The sequence below is a fragment of the Molothrus aeneus genome, chromosome 23 (assembly GCF_037042795.1).
Source record: "Molothrus aeneus isolate 106 chromosome 23, BPBGC_Maene_1.0, whole genome shotgun sequence".
NCBI lineage: Eukaryota > Metazoa > Chordata > Aves > Passeriformes > Icteridae > Molothrus > Molothrus aeneus.
Genome location: NC_089668.1, coordinates 1,414,830 through 1,433,149, shown reverse-complemented (window position 1 = coordinate 1,433,149; position 18,320 = coordinate 1,414,830). Strand labels below are relative to the sequence as shown.

General features: G+C 57.1%; 1 protein-coding gene across 2 annotated transcripts; it reads right to left on the bottom strand.

The window, feature by feature from the left end:
- Positions 1-932: 932 nt before the first annotated feature.
- Positions 933-14,934, bottom strand: TRIT1 (tRNA isopentenyltransferase 1). Of its 2 annotated transcripts, XM_066564723.1 has the most exons (11): positions 14,773-14,934; positions 9,670-9,810; positions 9,181-9,279; positions 8,849-8,997; positions 7,932-8,074; positions 7,582-7,693; positions 7,390-7,502; positions 6,328-6,405; positions 4,671-4,780; positions 4,253-4,367; positions 933-1,524 (listed from the first exon to the last, which is right to left on the bottom strand). In XM_066564723.1, the coding sequence occupies exons 1-11, from the start codon at positions 14,926-14,928 to the stop codon at positions 1,385-1,387; spliced, it is 1,356 nt and encodes a 451-aa protein (XP_066420820.1). In that variant the 5' UTR covers positions 14,929-14,934; the 3' UTR covers positions 933-1,384. The 2 variants fall into 2 exon arrangements, with proteins under 2 accessions (XP_066420820.1, XP_066420819.1); XM_066564722.1 differs by lacking the exons at positions 9,181-9,279; positions 9,670-9,810.
- Between the last annotated feature and the right edge of the window lie 3,386 nt (positions 14,935-18,320).

Below are 18,320 nucleotides of genomic sequence, written 5' to 3'. Positions count from 1 at the left end.
CAGGCTGGGAGAACACAATTCCATGCCACGACCTCGTGCCCATGTGCTCCAGCACTGGGCTGAGCCCACATCCTTGGGTTGAGTCAGCATGGATGGCAAACAAGTCTGGGCTGGAGAAGAGGCTCAGCTGGCACTGCACAGACCCAGCAGCACCGCAGTGCCCAGCATTCCAAAGCTGGTGCCCAGCTCTGCCCAGTGCCAAATTCCCAGCTCTTTCCTGCACATGAGCTCCCACAGCTCGAGGCAGGCACCCCACGGGGCCCTGCAGGAATAATTCCACTCTGAGGAACACAAACTGGAGGTTTAATCTAATCCCCACCAAAGCAGGAATCTCCAGAGCCCACGCCGGCAAATCCACCCACGCAGCTCTTCCCCGGCAGGATGAGCCCTGGCTCTTGCCACATGGCACAGCACAAGGAAAAACTTGTGCTCTACCAACCCTCAAACCCTCCTGACTCTGAATTTGCCAGGAGAATCCCAAAGGCTGTCCTGGTTTCACCAGAGCAGCATTCCAGGCACAAATGGCACTCACATCCTCCAGGAACAACAGTGGGACACCAACTGCCTGGCGGACACAGCACCAGGAATTTGCTGCTCAGTAGCTTTGGATTCAAATTCAGGGCTGGTTCCCAGTGCCAAACCACAGTGTAACCCCCCGGGAATTCTGCCTTAACTAGGACAGGCTCATCTGTTGCAAACTCGATGAGATCATTTCCAAGTTCCTGTTTAACAGGTGCCAGGCTCCTCCTGCACCTGCTGTGTGCACAGGGCTCCCTGCCCCCACCAGGCTGGGAACATCTGCTCAGCTCCCTCAGGAGATGTGGAAAAGGTGACTGGGAGAAGGAACCAGATCTCCTGCCCTGTGCCCAGAGCAGGGAACATGGGCCAGGTAGAATCAGAGAGCAAGGAAACCGCGCTTGTTAACAGGGAGGGAAACCCACAATAATCCTGCAACTTTATTTGCATGTAAAAGAACAAAAAAAAAATCCTCTCCACAATAAAGGCAGGCAGAGTTCGCTCGGCTCCGGAGCTGCACCCCCGGCCAAGCTGGAGGAGTCGGGGTATTTCTGTCTCTGAGATCCACACAACCACAGAGCAGCAGCTCAGCCATTCCAAGGATGCAGCTCTGGCAGGAATTCACACTTTGCATGGGAGGAGGCTCCCAGCAGCCTTGCCCCGGGGCCCAGCCCGTTCCAGGCAGGGCTGGGGGAGCATGGGAACACAGCGGGATGAGGCCACATGAAGAGGATCCCATGCAGCCTTTGCCGTCACACACCTGCCTCACCCCCCAGAAAAATGACTCAGCTCCTTGGTTCAAGGCTGCCCAGCACTAAGGAGCTTCCTCTCCATGCAGGTGGATGCACAGCTGCTCCCTTTTCCAGGCCTAAGGCACAGGCAGGCTGCCATCCTCGTCCGAGCTCTCTGTGTCCCCACTGTCCCCCACGGTCCCTCCGGCACGGCCGGACGCCTCCAGCTTCCTCCTCTTCTTCAGGTGGTGCAGGTGGGATTTGGAACGTGTGTGAGCTGGAGGAAGAGGCAAACAGAGCCTTTAATCTGTGGAATTTGGAGGAGGAAACAGCCAAACCCCCCACGCAGGGCAGAGCACCCTCCCTTCCCAGCACAATTCACTCCCAGAGAAAAGCGAATTCCCAAACCCGGCCCTGGCTGCTCCTCTGGACACTTCCAGGCCAAACTATCAGGGCTCAGAAGAGGACAAAGGAAGAACTGAGAGAGGGGAAAATCCTGGTTCTGTGTGGGCAGAAGATTCCAGGCTGTCACTCCAGCCTCTCCAGGGAAGTGGGAATGTGTTTCCCAAGAGGTGGCACTTTGCAGGCTGCAGGTGAGGTTGTGCAACTCCCTGCTTGCTCCCCATGGAGAGCTGCCAGGATCATTTGTAGGACTGGATCCCTGCACCACAGCACTGGGAAGATGCTGTGCATCCTACAGGGCAGCCAGGGAAAAGCCTGGAGCAGAATTAAACTTCTGGATAACTCCAGGGCAGTGCCCCAGCCATGAGAGCACTGCAGCAGGAGTCAGATGGAAACAGAGGGGTAATCCCAGGGATTCAGCTTGGAGCAGCAGGAGCTGCATTTCTCCATGAAATCACATCCTTAAGGACAGCCAAACCTCCTTATCAGCGGTTTTATCTCAGGGGAGGATTTGTCTGACCATCTTGGCAGGGTGGTTTTGCCTTTTCCAAGAGATCAGAGCAGCAATTAAAGCACAAACTTTTCAAGCAGGGCCTTAATTAAATGAGGGTATGTGCTCTGCTGAATCAAGGCCCTCAGGTGTTTTCCAGCCATTCTTTTTCTCCCAAAGGATGAAATCACATGCAAAGCAGCTGCTTTATCACAATGCTGGAGGGTCACCCTCACCCTGAGATAAAGTCTCACCTCCTGCAATTTGTCACAAGCAACACCAAAGCTACAGTGGCTGAGGAAGTGCCAATTGCTGCAGCTGTCTGGGAGTTGTGCTCTTGAAGTCCATATAAATTGTAAAATCAGATACAATTTTAAAATCCCCCAGAGCCAGCAGGGTGCTGGGAAGCAGTTCCAAAAACTCTCTGTCACCTGACCTAAGAAAACAGACCAGAGTGCAGATCCACCCAGCTCCCACCACTGTTTTCACCTTCCTTTTTGTCCATTTTGCAGGTACAAGTAACACCCAGGCTTTGGAGCATTTTTCTCCCACCATCTGTGGATCTGAGCCCAGTTCAGCTGGATACAGAGAATAACAGCTGGTCTTGGCTGAGGGAGGCACTGTCACCATTGACTGGTGTCTGGGGTGACATCCCTAAGGACATGGAGGCATTTGGGGGGACCCCAAGGAGCTCCCACTGAGTCACAGAACTTTCTGGACCTAAAGGATGCCAGGGGCCTGGAGAGTTTTCAGTTCTGGACAAACAGAGCTCCTTCAAAGCACCTCCTGAGACGGCTAAAATAGATAAAACAACAACTGCACTTAACTGATCTCACTGCAAGGAGCCTCCCCCAAAGAGCAGCTCCAGCCTTTGCCTTCAGCACTTCCCTACCTCAATCAGGAATAAGCAACTCCTTCAAACCCAACAACCTGGGAAATTTATCTTTGGTTGAGTCTCATCTGCTTGTTTTGGCTGGGGCAGAGTTGATTTCCCTCACAGTAGCTGCTCTGGGGCTGTGTTTGGATTCGTGCTGAGCACAGGGTTGATAACTCGGGGATGTTTTGTTGTCGCTGGGAGCTCTGGAACTGAGTCAAGGCCTTTTCTGCTCCTCACAGCAACAGAGAGGGAGCTGGGGGTGCACAGGGGGTTGGAGGGGACACAGCTGACCCCAGCTTACCCCAGGGACAGCCCAGGCCATGCAGCTCACACTTCCTGGGGGGAAGGAAAGGGGGGGACATGGGGATGATGGCATTTGTCTTCCCAATGTCGTGTCAGATGTGATGGAGCCCAGATTTCCTGGGGATGGCTGAGCATCTGCCCAACCATGGCAAGCAGTGAATTAATTCCTAGTTTTGCTTTGCTTTCTCTATTAAACTTTAACTCAACCAACAATTTTTCTCACTTTTACCCTTGCAATTCTCTCTCCCAGAGACAGAGAGTGGGGGAGTGGCTGTGGGGGGCTCAGATGCTGGGGTTAAACCATGACCCTGCACATCCTGTATTTGGGCAACACATGGAGATTTACCAGTTTCATTTCTGCAGCAGGTTTCTCCATGACTTTTTGTTTCTGGTTCTCAGCATGAGCCTCCCAGCACAGATAAATTCACTGACTTAATCTGATTCCAGCTGAGCTCTTTTAAAGTAAGTCTATGGAAAATAGAAAATCCCTTTCTATTACAGCTAGGAATAGTTTAAAAAGAAAAAAAAACCCCACACATAAGTAGGAAATATTAGAGCTGAACTATTAGAAACATTATGAAATTTTCATTTACACAACAGAATTTTAGAGGAGATTTGCTCTGTGCTTTTTGAAGAAGCATCCACAGTGCTGTGAAGGACCAGGAGCCCTGAATAAACATCAAGCTCTGAGCTTGATGCCACATACAGATCCCTGGTGTGATGCTCTCTGTGTTTTCTGGGTGCTGGGAAGGGGGGGAAGCCCAGGGAAGGAGGGAATCCTGACAGATGGTTCCTGTGGCACAGCTCCTGCAAACAACCCCTGCGAGGCCAGGATCACGAGCTGGGGGTCATCTGGCCACAGGGCAGCTGCTCCAGCAGCCCACAGAAGCTCAGCCCTCCCAGGTGCCCTCCTGTGCCCTGTGAGGGCCCTACCTGCCCACTCCCTGTCGCCGATGATGAGTCTGGCACAGAGCTCACACACGCGATGGCTCCGCTTGTTCTCCTCGTCCTGCTCCATCCTCAGGGGCTCTGCCGGGGGCTCACGGCCCTGCAGATCAAATAATGCCTCAAGCTGGGCTCTGCCACCAAAATTTGTTCACTTTCACAGAGTTTGGGATGGGAGCTTGGCAGACTCAGACACGGGCTGGCAAGGTAGACAGAGAGTTTTACCAAGCGCAGCACTGGGCATTGGGGAAAATGTTCAGCTGAGACAACAAATCTACTGCTGCAAGGAAATGCCAAGGCTGGGCATGTGAGCAGCCAGCCCTGCTCCAGGGACAGACTGTGTGCCAAGCCAGGGGGCCTGGAGAGCACAGAGAAGTGAGGCAGGCAAAGGCCAGCTCCCCAGTACCTGGATGAAGCTCTCCACGATCTCCAGGGCAGGTTTCAGCACATCCTCCTCCCACCGATGCGCATCAGACACCTCCAAGCCATAAACTGGGGGCACGTTGGGCCCAGGACCTACAGAAACACCACGAGGCAGCTCAGCACCAGAAACCCTCAGCACCAGAAACCCTCAGCACCCCCTTCCAGAACCCAGGGGGAGCAGAGGGATCTGCTTTTTCCTATCAGCATTCAGAAGCCAACAGCACCAGGCTGTCCAGAGCCAAAATTCCCTCCTGCAAGCAGCAGGAACACCTCAGGACTCAGGGAAGCATCTTCACAGCTGGCTGCCCTTGGGAGAATGTTCTGGAATCTGAGCATGCCAGCAGCCCATCACAACAACCACCACCTCAGCCCAGCCCTGGTGCACAGGAGGCTGGGAGGATGGAAGAGCTGGATGCAGGCACAAAGCCACCACAGCAGGCTGACAAGGAGATGCAGGCATGGAGCCTGGATGAGGGATCTGAGCGTGCAGATTCCCACTCAGAGCTGGAACTGACTGTGCAGGGGCTGATGCTCCTGGCTCCTGGCAGGAGATGCTTTGCTAATGACAAGGGACAGGTTCACAGCCACCCCTCTGGTCTGCCCTGGCCCAATGCCAGGACACAGGGCACTGGCTGCAGCCAGGACAGGGTGGAACAGCTGCCAGCAGAGAGCACCTGCTCCCCGGGTGACCTGGCTGCTCTCCATGGCTCACCTGCCCTCCACGGGCCCTGGCTGTCCCTGCCTGGACAAAGCCATCAAAGGCTCCACGTGCCAGTCCCCAGCAGGTGCTGCTTTTATTGCTGTGCCCACAAACTAGCCCCTGACAGGCCCATCTGAAGCACACCTGCCACCAGAAAGGTGAGCTGAGCCACTCTGCCAAAACTCCTGCGGCCTCCTTCAAAGTCCGTCTTTTTTTGACTCGAGTTTCTCCCTGCCTTCTCTTTATTTTTTTTTTTTTTTACTATTATTTATTTTATTGTTGTTTTGCCCCTACTGAGCACCTTTCAACAAGTGCCCGGCTCCCAGCTGCTGCTGCTGGCCCTGCTCCAAGGCTGGGGCTGGGATGGGGAAGTCCTGCTGGCTCCCTGCCACCACCCAGAGCATGGCCACGGGGCTGCTGCTCCTAATCTGGAGGGCAGCTGTCAAATGGGCTTTGCTTGCTCCCCGCCAGGAGCATGTGTGGGTGCGTGGGGACCCCCTCCCTGAGCCCCTCAGGAGCATTTGGCAGGATAAGCTGCAGGGATGTTTGTGACCATCATCATCATCATCATCTAACAGTGCCTGACACGGGGCTGAGCCTCTGCTTGGGATTTATCCCTCCTGATGGCTGGGAGGGGATGGGGTCCAGGGGTACAGGAGACAGAGCTGGCTCTTGAGTGTCTCGGATGAGAGGCTGTGGGCAGGACACATCTCAGGAGGGGCAGGAGATCCTGCCTGGACACATCTCAGGAGGGGCAGGAGATCCACTCTGCAACCCAAACCAGTGGGAAAGGCAGAGCCTTGTGGGTGGATGGGGACACTGGGTGGCTCCTGGAGGGTCTAGCTGGGAGCAGACCCCCAAACACAGGCTGCCCCAAAGCCCCAGAGTCCCCGGTGGAGCTGAGATGGAGCATGAGGAGAGCTGGGAGCAGAGGACTCACGTTTCAGGAAGCGGTTCCGGACCCATTTGTTCTGCCTCCGGGCGTATCTCTTGGTCACCTGCTTCAGGGCCTGGATCCCTTTGGAACAGGGGATTAAACAGGAGGAAAAAAAACCCCAAAGGTCAGTGAGAAGAGGCTGTCAGCTCCAGGGGAGGGAAATCACACAAGAAAGAAGTTTATGCTGGGTGGCACTATGAGAATTATTTTTACTGTCAGTCTGGGGGTCTGTGCCTGCACTGAGAAGGGGCTGGACAAGGTACCCCAAATATCCCTGAATAAACAGAGGGTGCAAAGAGCCCAAACCCTCCACCCTGAAGCTTTAGCAGGTAGGATAACCTGTTCAAGTGCTGCACTGCTCTCATAATGCCCAATTCTCTGCACAATGGAGCCCAGGACTGCTCATCCCACCCAGCAGAGGATGATTTACCACTCTACAACTGCTCAATATTTAGTACCAGGCTTATCAAATCCCTCCTAATCGTCTCCTGAGCAGACACAACAAGTTCCTTCTGCATCAAACTTGTTTTCAAGCCTTTTATCATTTCTGTGGTTTCTTCAGTCTCTTCTTCCACACTGAACCCTCCTTGGCACGGATGGACTTTGCCTGGGCCCTCCCTGTGTGGAGAGCAGCTCCCCTCCAACATCAGCCCAGACATTCCACAATAACACAGCACCAAAGGCTGCATCCCTGCTGACTGATCCCCACATTCCTCACCACCACAGAGCTGCTGACATGCTGAGTTCTGCTTCATTCCTCTTTTCCAGCCCTGCTCTCCACAGCATTCACACCCCAGCTGGGATCCCATCGCCCAAGTGGACCTGCTCCAGATCCCAGGTCACCTGTACCCTGTGCACCCTGCAAGGAGGCCTGAGGGGAGGGAAGGGCTGCTCTGGGTGTGCTCAGAGATGCTCTCCAATCACTGGAAAACGAGTCCCTGCCCCTCTGGGCTGGCAGAAGTGGGAAATGCAGAGAGAAAGGTGCAGCTGGGGCTGTGACTTTGGTTTAGAGCACCTTGTGGTGTCACCTGGAGCTTTGTGGGGCACACGAGGTGCTGCCCTCACCTTTCTCCAGCAGCAGGGCACTGGTCTCGGGTGAGCAATTCCCTTCGCTGACGAGGTACTCGTGGAATTCCTTGAAGCCAATGGACTGGAAGATGCCGTGCTGGTAATCCTGCCTGGAGGAGAACCAAAGGCAGGGCTCACAGTGGGAGACCTCCAGAGGGAGGAGCAGAGAGGATCTGGCTGCTCACCCACCGGTTCTCTGCCACCTTCTGCTGGTTGTAGCGGCGGTGGAAGTCCCGCAGCTCCTCCAGCAGCCCTGCAGCCACCATGTCATCCACCCTCTTGTCCAGCCGTGCATCCAGAGCTGCAGGAGGACAGCAGGACATGGCTGAGCTGCAGGGAGCCATGTCCTGGGGGGCTGCACAGCCTGCCAGGACAGGAGTCAGCACTGCCAGGCTGCTGCTCCACCTGAGGAAGGCAGAGCCTGGCAGTTCTCTGTCACACCCACTGCTGCCAGAGGAATTGCTGCCTTCTCCAGGGAGGAGGCTGGGGCAGGAGCAGGGAGTCAGCCCTTCCTCAGCCAGCCAGGAGCCCGCTCTCACCTGCCTGGTCTGCGTGGAGCCACAGGATGCAGGAATGTGGGTATTTCAGGGGCCCACCTAAGGGCCCCCCGCCTTCCTCCTCCTGCTGCTGGTGCAGGATTTGACTGTGGGGGATCCCCGTCTCTTCAAACACTTGGAGGCTCCTGGAAGCAGAGACACACAGAGCTCAGAGGCTGGGTGAGAACCAGCGTTCCCATTCCCCCAGCAGCCCCGGGGGCTCCAGCAGAGGGAACCGCAGACACTCGCCGAGATCCAACCCTCTCATGTGGGGGGAGGGCAGGTCCCAGCCCCGTCCCGTGCCCGGCATCCACGCACACCCAGGTCCTGGGGGTGCAGTGCTGGCACCCGAGGAGCCGAGAGCACAGCCACCCACTCCTGCCTGGCACAGGGACAAGTCCTGCAGGGGACAGGGATCTGGCTCCAGCCCTGCCCTTTCCAGCCAGGCAGGGCTGCAGGGACACGGCACCAGCGCTGAGATGCTGCTGTGGAGCTTTGCCCAGCCCAGGCAGGGAGGGAGCTGTGCTGGTGCCCCACCCTCCATGCCCCTGCACCGTGCGAATGGGGTGGGCGGTGTTCTGCTCCCCGGGGCCAGGGCTCGGCTGGGACGGAGCAGCAAGCCTGGTCTTGCTGCCGTGCTGTTCCCACAGAGCTCAGCTATGTAACTCAGCCAGCAGGGCAGCTTGCTCTTTAAATAGCTCCAGACAAACCCTCTGCTGCTGGGGCACGGAGCAGGAGCAGCCCCAGAGCACAGCCCAGCACCCCAGAGGCAGCTCAGGCTGGGGCTGTGTGGCCAAAGGGCTCAGATCCCACAGAGTCCCCAGCACCAAGAGCCCAGGAGCACCCACTGGGGTGGGAGTGCTCATCCTGCCGTGCTCCCAGGCACACAATTCCCTCAGGAAGGGCTGAGGGGTGCTCACCTGGCCACCTTGCGCTTGTCGTGGGGGTGCAGCTTGGCCGCCATCTCCGGGTCCACCTGGCTCAGGCGCCGATGGAGCTCAGCACTGTCCAGCTGCTCCAGCTCCACTTTCCTGTCACTGTCCGGCCTGGGGACACTGCTGGCCTTCTCCTGTGGGGCACAGGACAGCCCTGAACCAAGCAACACAATCCCTCAGAGCCATGGGGTGAAGGAGGGGCTTTAGGGTCTCCTTGCCGCTCTCCAGCAGGGACAGTACCGTGCCAAATTGCAGGAAGTCTGCCCTAAACATGGGATTCATCCTTTCCCAGAGGGATTCACAGCCCCCCACAGTACCTTGGTGTTGATAAGGACCTTCCAGAGCAGGGACTCAATGTAGTAGTTGGTTCCTCCCACAACTATGGGGATCTTGTCCCGGGCAAAGATATCTTCAATGTGCCAGAGTCAAGGAGCAGAAGCAGAGAGGAGAGCAGGGGGGGAAGGCTGTGGGAGCAGCAGGCTGGGGCTCAGATCCCACTCTCCCAGCCTCAGGGAGCCAGTAAGGCTGCAGGACAGGGTTAGAGGTGTCCCTCATCTCTCATTGCTCTCTGTCAGCTCCAGAACTCAGGGACACCCCAGGACTGCCAGGGAGGACAACACTCAGCACAGATCTTCCCTGGGCTGTCCTGAGGGTTAGCTGGGCAAAAGAAGCCCCAAGTCCCTCTCACCAGCAGAATCCTCTGGAAAAACAGAGGAATGTGGAGAGCCCAAACATGCATCCCTCTGGCCATGGAGGTGGGAAGCCCATTCCTGCTCAGCCAGGCAGGCTGCAGCATGACAGGATATCAGAGGCACAGCTTTGTCCCTGAAATCCACCACAGTGTAGTTGGAGACGAGGGGATCCACAAAGCTGATCATGTGGTGCCTGCAGAGACGCTGCTCCTGAGGGGAAACCTTGTTGGTGATGATGTCCAAGCCCTTGTACACCTGGGGAAGAGAAGAGCCTGTCCTTCACCTCTGTGTCCTGTGAGACCTGCACTGACCCCTTCCCCCTGTGCCAGTCACCCCTCCCAGCCCCTGCTGGGGCGGCACAGGCAGGGCACAGCAGGGGCACAGCAGGGGCACGTGCCACGTTCAGGCAGGGCAGCAGGAATCCTGCCAACACCTGCTCCTGCCAGGGCCAAGCTGCCTCTCTCTGCTGTTTGTTCCTGCCCACAGCAGATGAACCGTGGAGTCCAACCGCTCGTGACTGCTTTCCTGCTTTGACACAACTCTGTCATTAGGGCTGGGAGGGCTGACTGAGCTCTTGGACGATGCAGCCAGAGCCTTGGCAGTGTCACCAGCCTGGCACAGAGCTCCAGAATTAGGGCCTCCAAGCTGCCACCCCCTCATCTGCTGCTGCAGCTAAAAGCTCAGGTGTGCTGTTCTCCTTGTGGGGACAAGGATCACTGCTGCCTGCAACACAGAGCAGATTCCAGGCAGGGGAAATGAGGACAGCTCCTCACCCTGCTTCCCATGCAAACACAACCCTCCTCAGCACTGGCAGCTCACAGTGGGGCACATAAAGCCTCTGTGTCCAGCCCAGCTCTGTGCTGTGCCCAGGACTGAGCAGGAGGTGGCAAAGGAGGTGCTTTGGAAGGATGTGTTTCGTTCTCAGAGCCTTCCTGCTTAAGAGAAGTCTCCCAGCATGGGATAAACCGGGATGATGGGGAAAAGGACTGGAAATGGCTGTACTCATTTCCTTCTCCATCCCCCCAGAAACCACCCCAGCCAGACTACAAGAAATAAATTTCCCCTTAATCCCCTCTGAGAAGCTGCCAAGCCTCCTGCTGCAGCGTGGCCTCCACCCACTGCTCCCCTGGTCCCAGACAGGAGGACAAGGTGACACAGAGGTGACCCACGGGCACCAGGCACAGAGGGATGAGGTTAGTGGAGCAGGGAAGCCCAAGCCCTGCCTGGAGCAGTCATGCGAGGAGCTGCTGGAGCTGCTGAACCAGCTCTGCTCCCACCTTGCTCAACTGCAGCCCTGGGAGAGGCAGGGCTGGCTCCTGCTCCCATCCCAAAAGGCTCCCCCGGGGGGCAGGAAGCGAGGGGGAGAGGGAGGGCAACCAAAGCCTGCAGAAAGGCAGCTGCCCCAGGGGATGGTGAGCAGGCAGGACGGGCCCACAGGCAGCTCTGCCAACGTGCCCCGTGGCTGCGGGCAGCTTATTGATCCCTGGGCTGGCAGCTCCATTCAACACGGGCTCCAGCCGGCACAGAAAGGCTTTGAATTCAGTGAGCTTTGGCTCCCTGCCTGTTCTCCCCATTCCCAACCCTCCAGCTCCTCCAATTCCCACTGCCTGCCTGCAACCCCAGTGAGCACAGAGGGCTGACAGGCTGCTCAGAGTCAGCCAGCAGCTCCCAGTGCCCCGCACGGGCACATCCAGGATACAGAACTCAGGCTGCCATCCCCAGCTTCTCCTGGAGATTAAACACCGAGAGCTCCTGGAATATCTGGCAACAAGGGGAGGAATGCAGTGTCAGTGTGTGGGCTGGGAGGAAACAAAGGCAGCCTTTTACACACAGGCAGTAAGCCCCGAGAAGGTTTCCACCAGCTGGCTGTCGGCAGGGCCTCGCACCGAGACGTCCTCCTGACACTCATTTCTATTTTCAGCCAGCGGCTCAGATAAGCCTTTGTTGCTTTCTAAGGCCCCAAAACAGATTAGCAGCAGCCTGGAGCAGCCGGGCTCCGAGACACGGAGCACAAGGCAGCACTAAAGATGCTTAGCCTTGAGGGCGTCCTCCCGCCTCTGCGCTGAGCCCCCGTGCTGGGCTGGGAGGGCAGAGCTGCCCCTCTGGAAAAGGTGGGGAAACTGAGGCAGGACACGTAAATCCCCATGATTTTTAGGATCTGCAGGCCTGGGAAGGGCAGGTTCTCCCAAATCTTTGTTCTGGCACTAGTATCTACGGCCAGGAAAACATCAGGATTTCACAGGGGCCATGCTGGAGAGGGGCATGGAGGACCCAAGCCAAGGAGAGCACGATTGACTCCCTGCCCTGATTCCTGCAAAGGCTCTGGAGATGTCCTGACTGCACACACTGACTGGCAAGCGTGTGCTACAGCAACTGCATCACCACTCCCAAGGGACAGTGGGATCCAGATGGGACATTGGAATCTAGAAGGCACAGTGGGATCATGAGTGGATGGGGCCCTCCTCAAGCTGGCACAGGGATCCCTGCACGTTCACTGCCAGGAATGAAGAAATGAAGAAACACGACTGGCTTCACCCTGCCTGGCTCTCCAAGGAATTATTTACTCCTCAACCAAACTCACTGGGATGACAAACAGCAACAGAAAGGACAAAAAGAAAGATTAAGAGGCCAGCAGATTAACCAGAGCTCCTGAGCTGCAAGCAGGCAGCAGTTAAGTCTGTAATTTGAGCACAGCGACTCAGAGCCATGACGAAAACACCCTGGAGATGGATAGAGGGGTGCCTGTGTGTGGGAACAGGTGGGCTCGGGGCTCCCCAGCCCCTTCCCCGGCCTGGCTCCCGCTCCAGCAGCTGCCCAAAACACTGCCAGCATTTGTCAGCGCTGCTCAGAGCCCGGCAATGAATGCACAGAGGGGGCTGAGGGCGACACGGTCGCTGGCAGCTGTCAATCCCCGACCAGCAACGGGATTTCCAAACCCTGGCGAGTCTCCTGCGAGGACAGCAGAGCCAGCCCTGCGTGGCAGGGGGACAGGGCACGGGGAACAAAGGCAGAGAGAAAGGAGCCCCGGCTGGGGGGCACCGGGGGCTGCCCCGCCTCGGCAGCACGCTGCATTACGGGATAAAGCAGCCGAGCTGCTGGGCCCTGGCTCCACAGTCACGCTAGAATGAGATTAAAAGGAAAGCAGGACAAGAGCCACTGGAGCCTGGATGCCTTCGGGCGCCTGCAGCAGGGTCCTCCCCACACTGCCTGCATTCCCATGGTGGGGCCTGAAAGGAGCAGGGCACAGAACGCACGCTCCGAAACATCCACAAGCAGGGATTCAGCTCCTAAATATCCACCAGTGGCAATTCAGCTCCTAAATATCCACCAGTGGCAATTCAGCTCCTAAATATCCATGAGCAGGGATTCAGCTCCGAAACATCCACCAGCAGATTCAGCTCCTTAACATCCACCAGCAGAATTCAGCTCCTAAATATCCACCAGTGGGGATTCAGCTCTAAACATCCACCAGCAGGGATTCAGCTCCTAAATATCCACCAGCAGACATTTAGGAGGCTCCAAACACACCTGCAGAGCTCAGGATGCAGCAGGAGCCTCGTGGCCACAGCATGGCCCAAGCCAGCAGCCACTCCTGCAATATTAAAGATGGGCAAAGCTCCTGCTCTTCACGTTTTGCCCTCTCAGGATTTCAGTTCAGCTCAGGCCTCACTCTTTCCCCAAGAGCTTAAGGGAAATATTCCAAGAAATTGCTTTCTGATTGCTTGCCCCAAATTCAGGAGAGTGAGGTTTTAAATTTAGCTCAGTGGGACACAAAGAGTGACCAGGAAACAGGGAGGTGGGCACAGGATAGTGGGAGTTGATCTCTGAGCAGCACAAAGGGTGTTGCTGGCAGAAAACACTTTTTTATGTAGAATAATAAACACATTTAACATTAAACTTGATGGAAAGTTCACACCCTATAGGACGCAAACAGTGAAAGTGTGAATCAGTAAGGAAAATATTTTGCTAAGCAACAGCAAAATTGTTATTCTTGTGGTGGCTGAAATGTCCATCCTGTGGCAAAGCTCTTGTAGCTGAACAAAATTAAGACCAAAAAAAAAGAGTTTTGGCTCCTTGCTGTTGATTTATCCCAACCACACAACTGATATATTCCACACTGCTGCTTGCAGTGAGAGATGAGACCACAGACACTGTCACTGGCAAGGAGAAAGTATAATTTTTAACACTCTTCCCCAAATCTCTTGGTGTCCCTTTGCTGATGCCAGAGGACACCACCCTGTGTGTTGCTCACTACCAAGTTACTCCAGCTGCTGCCTCCCCTTACTCAACCCTTTACACCTCCCTGCAGCTTCTGGTGGGTTAAAATTAAAACACCTTCGCTCTGGTTTCATGCCAAAAGGTGAATTTATTGGGGATGGGGGGGCTTAAACAAACACTTTGAACAAACTCCGCATTTTTGGTTGTGTTCAGAGCCCACAGGGCAGGGAGGGGACACAGAGGCACTGCCACAGTAACGGAACAACTGCCCAGTGGGACAGGAGCACTGGGACCGGGGAACTGGGGACAGCACAGGGACACTGGGACAGGGACACTGGACCTGGCACAGGGGCACCAGGATGGGTTCCAGGGCTGGGACGGGGGCACCGAGAACAGGACAGGGACACTGGGAATAGGACAGGGATACGGGGACAGGGACATTGGGACAGGACAGCGACACCGGGAGCGCATTCAACAGGCAGCCTCCATCCCGTGGGCCCTCCCCTACCCGCACCTGGACACGGGGCCCGGAGGAACCGGAGGGAACCTGCCCGGAGCCGCCGGGACTGAGCTTTTCCAGGCCCCGACCGGGCCCTGCTGCCCCTCCAGGCCCAGCTCGGACTTTCCCCGGTACAGCCCGGGCGGCCCCCGGTGCAGGCCGGGAGGCCCCGGTACAGGCCGGACCTCCCCCGGTAGAGCTCAGACCCCTCCCGGTAGAGCTCAGACCCCTCCCGGCAGAGCTCGGAGCCCTCCCGGTACAGCTCGGAGCCCTCCCGGTGCAGCCCAGGCCGCCCCCGGTACAGGCCGGGAGGCCCCGGTACAGGCCGGACCTCCCCCGGTACAGCTCGGAGCCCTCCCGGTGCAGCCCCGGCCGCCCCCGGTACAGGCCGAGCCGCCTCCCAGCCCCCGGCCCAGGCCCAGGCCCCACCGGGCTCCGGTCGCGGCTCCTCCCGGCCCAGGCCCGGCCGCGGCCTCCCCGGTGCCCGGCGCCGGCCGTACCTGCATGGAGTCGGCGCTGACGATCTCCCCGCCGAGGCGCAGCCCGAGCTGCAGCGCCAGCGCCGATTTCCCGGTGCCGGTGGCCCCCAGGATCACCACGAGCGGCAGCGGCGGCCGCGGGGCCCGGCCCAGGCACAGCGCGGCCGCCGCCGCCATGGCCCGGCCGGGGACGGGCACGGGCGGGACGGGGGCGGGCCGGGGCCGGGGCCGGGGCCGCCCGCGGGGAGGACGGGGCCGGGCCCCGAGCTCCGTGCGCCGCTGCCCGCCCGGGGTCCTCTCCCCCCCAGCCCCCTCCGTGTCCCTGTGTCCCCGCCACTCCGTGCCCCGGGTCCCCACAGCCAGCCCGGTCCCCTCGCGGTGTCCCGGGTGCCCAAACCCATCCCCAGTCCCGCGGGCCCTTTTCGGGTCCCCCGTTACCGCCCCAAGCCTCTCACGCCCTTGCCCAGGCGTGGGGCTCTGGCCCGTGGTCCCTTTTACAGGAGCGAGTGGGAAGGATGCTGTTGCCATAGCAACGGGGCAAAGCGATGGGGAGCGGGGCTGTTGCCATAGCAACGGGGCAGAGTAGGATGATGCGCGGGGGCTGCTGCCATGGCAACGGAGAGGAGCGTGTTGCCGTGGCGACCGCAGCTTCCACGGAGGCTCGTCCTTCCCATCGCCACGGCAACAGGAGGGGATGGGGAGAGGGGCCGCTGTCCCCGTGGCAACAGAGGGGAGGGAAAAGGGGAGGCCGTTGCCAAGGCACCTCCGCGGTGCTGCTCTCCCTGGCAACACACATCCCTCGCCATGGCAACAGGGAGAGGGAGGCTGCGGGCCAGGGGGGTGCGGGCAGGCGGCCCCCCTCGGCAGGGAAGGGATTATCGCCGCCTCGGGAAACTGTCCTAAAAATTTGCCAGCCCAGGCGTGAAGGCGGCATCGTGCCCACAACACCCCCGGGCCAGCACAGGGATGGGAGGGAAGATGTGGTGGGCAAGCAGAAGTGGTTTGGGGGGCACAGCAAAGAGCAGGGTGTCAGCAGGGCAGGGTGCATTAAAAAAATAACTAATTCAGGCCCTGGCAGTGCCGACTTGTGATGGTTGCAGCTGACACTCACAAATTGCAGTGCTGAACAGGCGAGAAGGAAAGCCCTGTGTGCTTATTTTCTTCACTTCACAGCACTGTCAGTCTCCTTCCCTCATCCTGACCGCGACAATATGAGAGGAGACACGTGCTCCAGTAACCAGGGAAGCTTCAGGTAGATGCACATGAATGCAGGCTTTAGGCAGGAGAACCCAAAGGTGTTTACAAACTGCAACTCAATTCTTCAGTTTGGTTTGGGCTTTGGGGCCATCTCCTGCTCAGGCTCAGGCTGCGGATCTGCTCATCACTTCCAAGAAAGATAATTAATGATTTAAACTTCCTAGGTACCTTCAGCACAAAAAGGAATTTCAGGAGGGTCACCTTGAGCTGAGAAAAGAGGAGAGACTGCGAGTGTGAGTGTCACAAAACCACAACAAAAATAACCGTTTGAGGGGCTGGTACATCTGGGCTGTGTCTCCTGCGCATGGGCGAGGTGTCAGATTTAGGTCACCCCGCTCCCTGGTTAAGCTGTGGGTCATGGGAGCACCTTTTAATGCAGCTCTGAAAGGCTGTGACACCGTGTGATGCAACACAGAGTGCGAAACGCTGCTGGCAACGAAGGGGATGGGTGTTTAAGGGCTTCTGTGTAGCACCATTGCTGTTTAAGGCTGGTTTTCCCCCTGGTGATTGAGGCTCCAGCAGCAGCTCCTGGCTCCTGAGTCCTCAGCAGTAACATAATCCCACATCCCTCCTGCATTTAGAGTAAGACTTTTGCTGCCAGGACAAAGGAAACCCAAACGTGTCAGGTTTGGGGGCAGCAGGGAGAACACACATATATATAATTTCATCCACTTGGCAGATCTGGGATGTGGAGCTCTCTGGAAGCGAGTGGATTGCATTCCCCACTCCCTATAGGGTTACTGCCAGACACAGCCCCAGCCCCTGACCCGTGGGGCAGTGATCACCCCACACCCCCTGCCCCAAACCCCATTAGGGGGGGTTTACAGTTACATCAAAGCCTTCTCCCAGCCCAGCCTGGGCTCTCTGCCCTTCCTTGCCACTAAAACCACTTGAAAGGAGGAAAAATAATCCAGGTGATTCATTTCCCTGGCCCCACCACCACGACCACTTCTTCTTCAAGCGCCGGGAGAAAACCAGGACAAAGAGCTCAGTCTTGATGCAGCTGAGCCTTGGGGAAAAAATAGATTCATTAATTTTTATTAATGTCCAGGATACCCCAAAAGCCAGGAGCCACAGCAGCCCCCCCACAGGAGCACTAAGGTGATGCATGGAAACCCACAGCATGGAAAAAGCCAACCCAGGCTGTTGCAAACTTATTTATTTATGAAGTATGAGGTAATGAAGAAAGTGCTAAATCCAACCAGTGTTAACTCTAACAGTCCTCAGCAGGTCAGCAGGGACCCCAGGGTGCCATCCTGCGGGACCACCCCTGCCAGCACCCATGGGAGGGGACAGGGGACTCTGCCACCCCCACACCCCCAGACCGGGCAGCAGGAGGGCGCAGACAGGGCAGGCAGAGCAGCCCCCTGCAAAACCCGGAGCTTTGCTGGGGATTTTAAGTGGCTGCTGGTGAAAGAGAACTCACAAAGGTGGGAAAAGGGATCACAAGGATGCTCACAAGGATGGGAAAGGGATAAAATTCCCTGTTATTGCAAATGGGTGGTTTGGAGAGCTGCAAGGGGGTGAATGGCCTCTGCGAGGACTCAGCTCAAGGGTCCAGCAGGAACCAGCCCCTTCCTGATCTCCCTAAAGTGCAGCAGGACTGAGCCCTCCCCCACAGCAGGAAATCCCCCTTAAAAAAAAAAAGTTTTTATATATTTATATATATATAAAAAAGCAAACTCTTTACCAAATACTTCTCAAAAAGTGGTACAAAAATACAGTATAAAAACACAGCCTCCAGTATAAGACTCGCAGTTACAGCAGCAGAGTTTCTAGAACATAAAATCCAGGACCAGCTACTGCGTGAAGTGACACAAGGAAGTGAGGTACGGTCCAGCCGAGCAAGGGGGTGAGAGGCACATCCTGCCATCGCCACCTCCATGGGATCTCTCCAGAGGTGAGCCCCGTGCTGGGCTCTGAGTCTGCCCTGCTTCCAGGAGCCAAGACAGACGTGGTTGCTTGGGGTTTTTAGGGCTGGTGGGTGCCCAGGGGTAGCTCCCAGCGATGCTGTCGGTGGCAGAGGCTGCTGGAGAGGGGGAATAAATCTGAGCTCTTGAACTGGAGCAGTCACTGAGGAAGCTTCACAGCAAGGACAAGGGAAAACTTGGAACAACCAGTGCCAGGAACCAACCCCAGGTAGGTGACACTGTTGGGGTCTCTGCTGTGGACCCATTCCCACAACCACTGCCACGTGCTCCAGCCCCCAGGGCCAACAACTCCACAAGCAACCAAAAAATAAAAAGAAAAAATGTGCAAATTGAGAAGGAGCTGGGGGTTTGTGGGGACCAGGATGGGGGGCACACGGCATG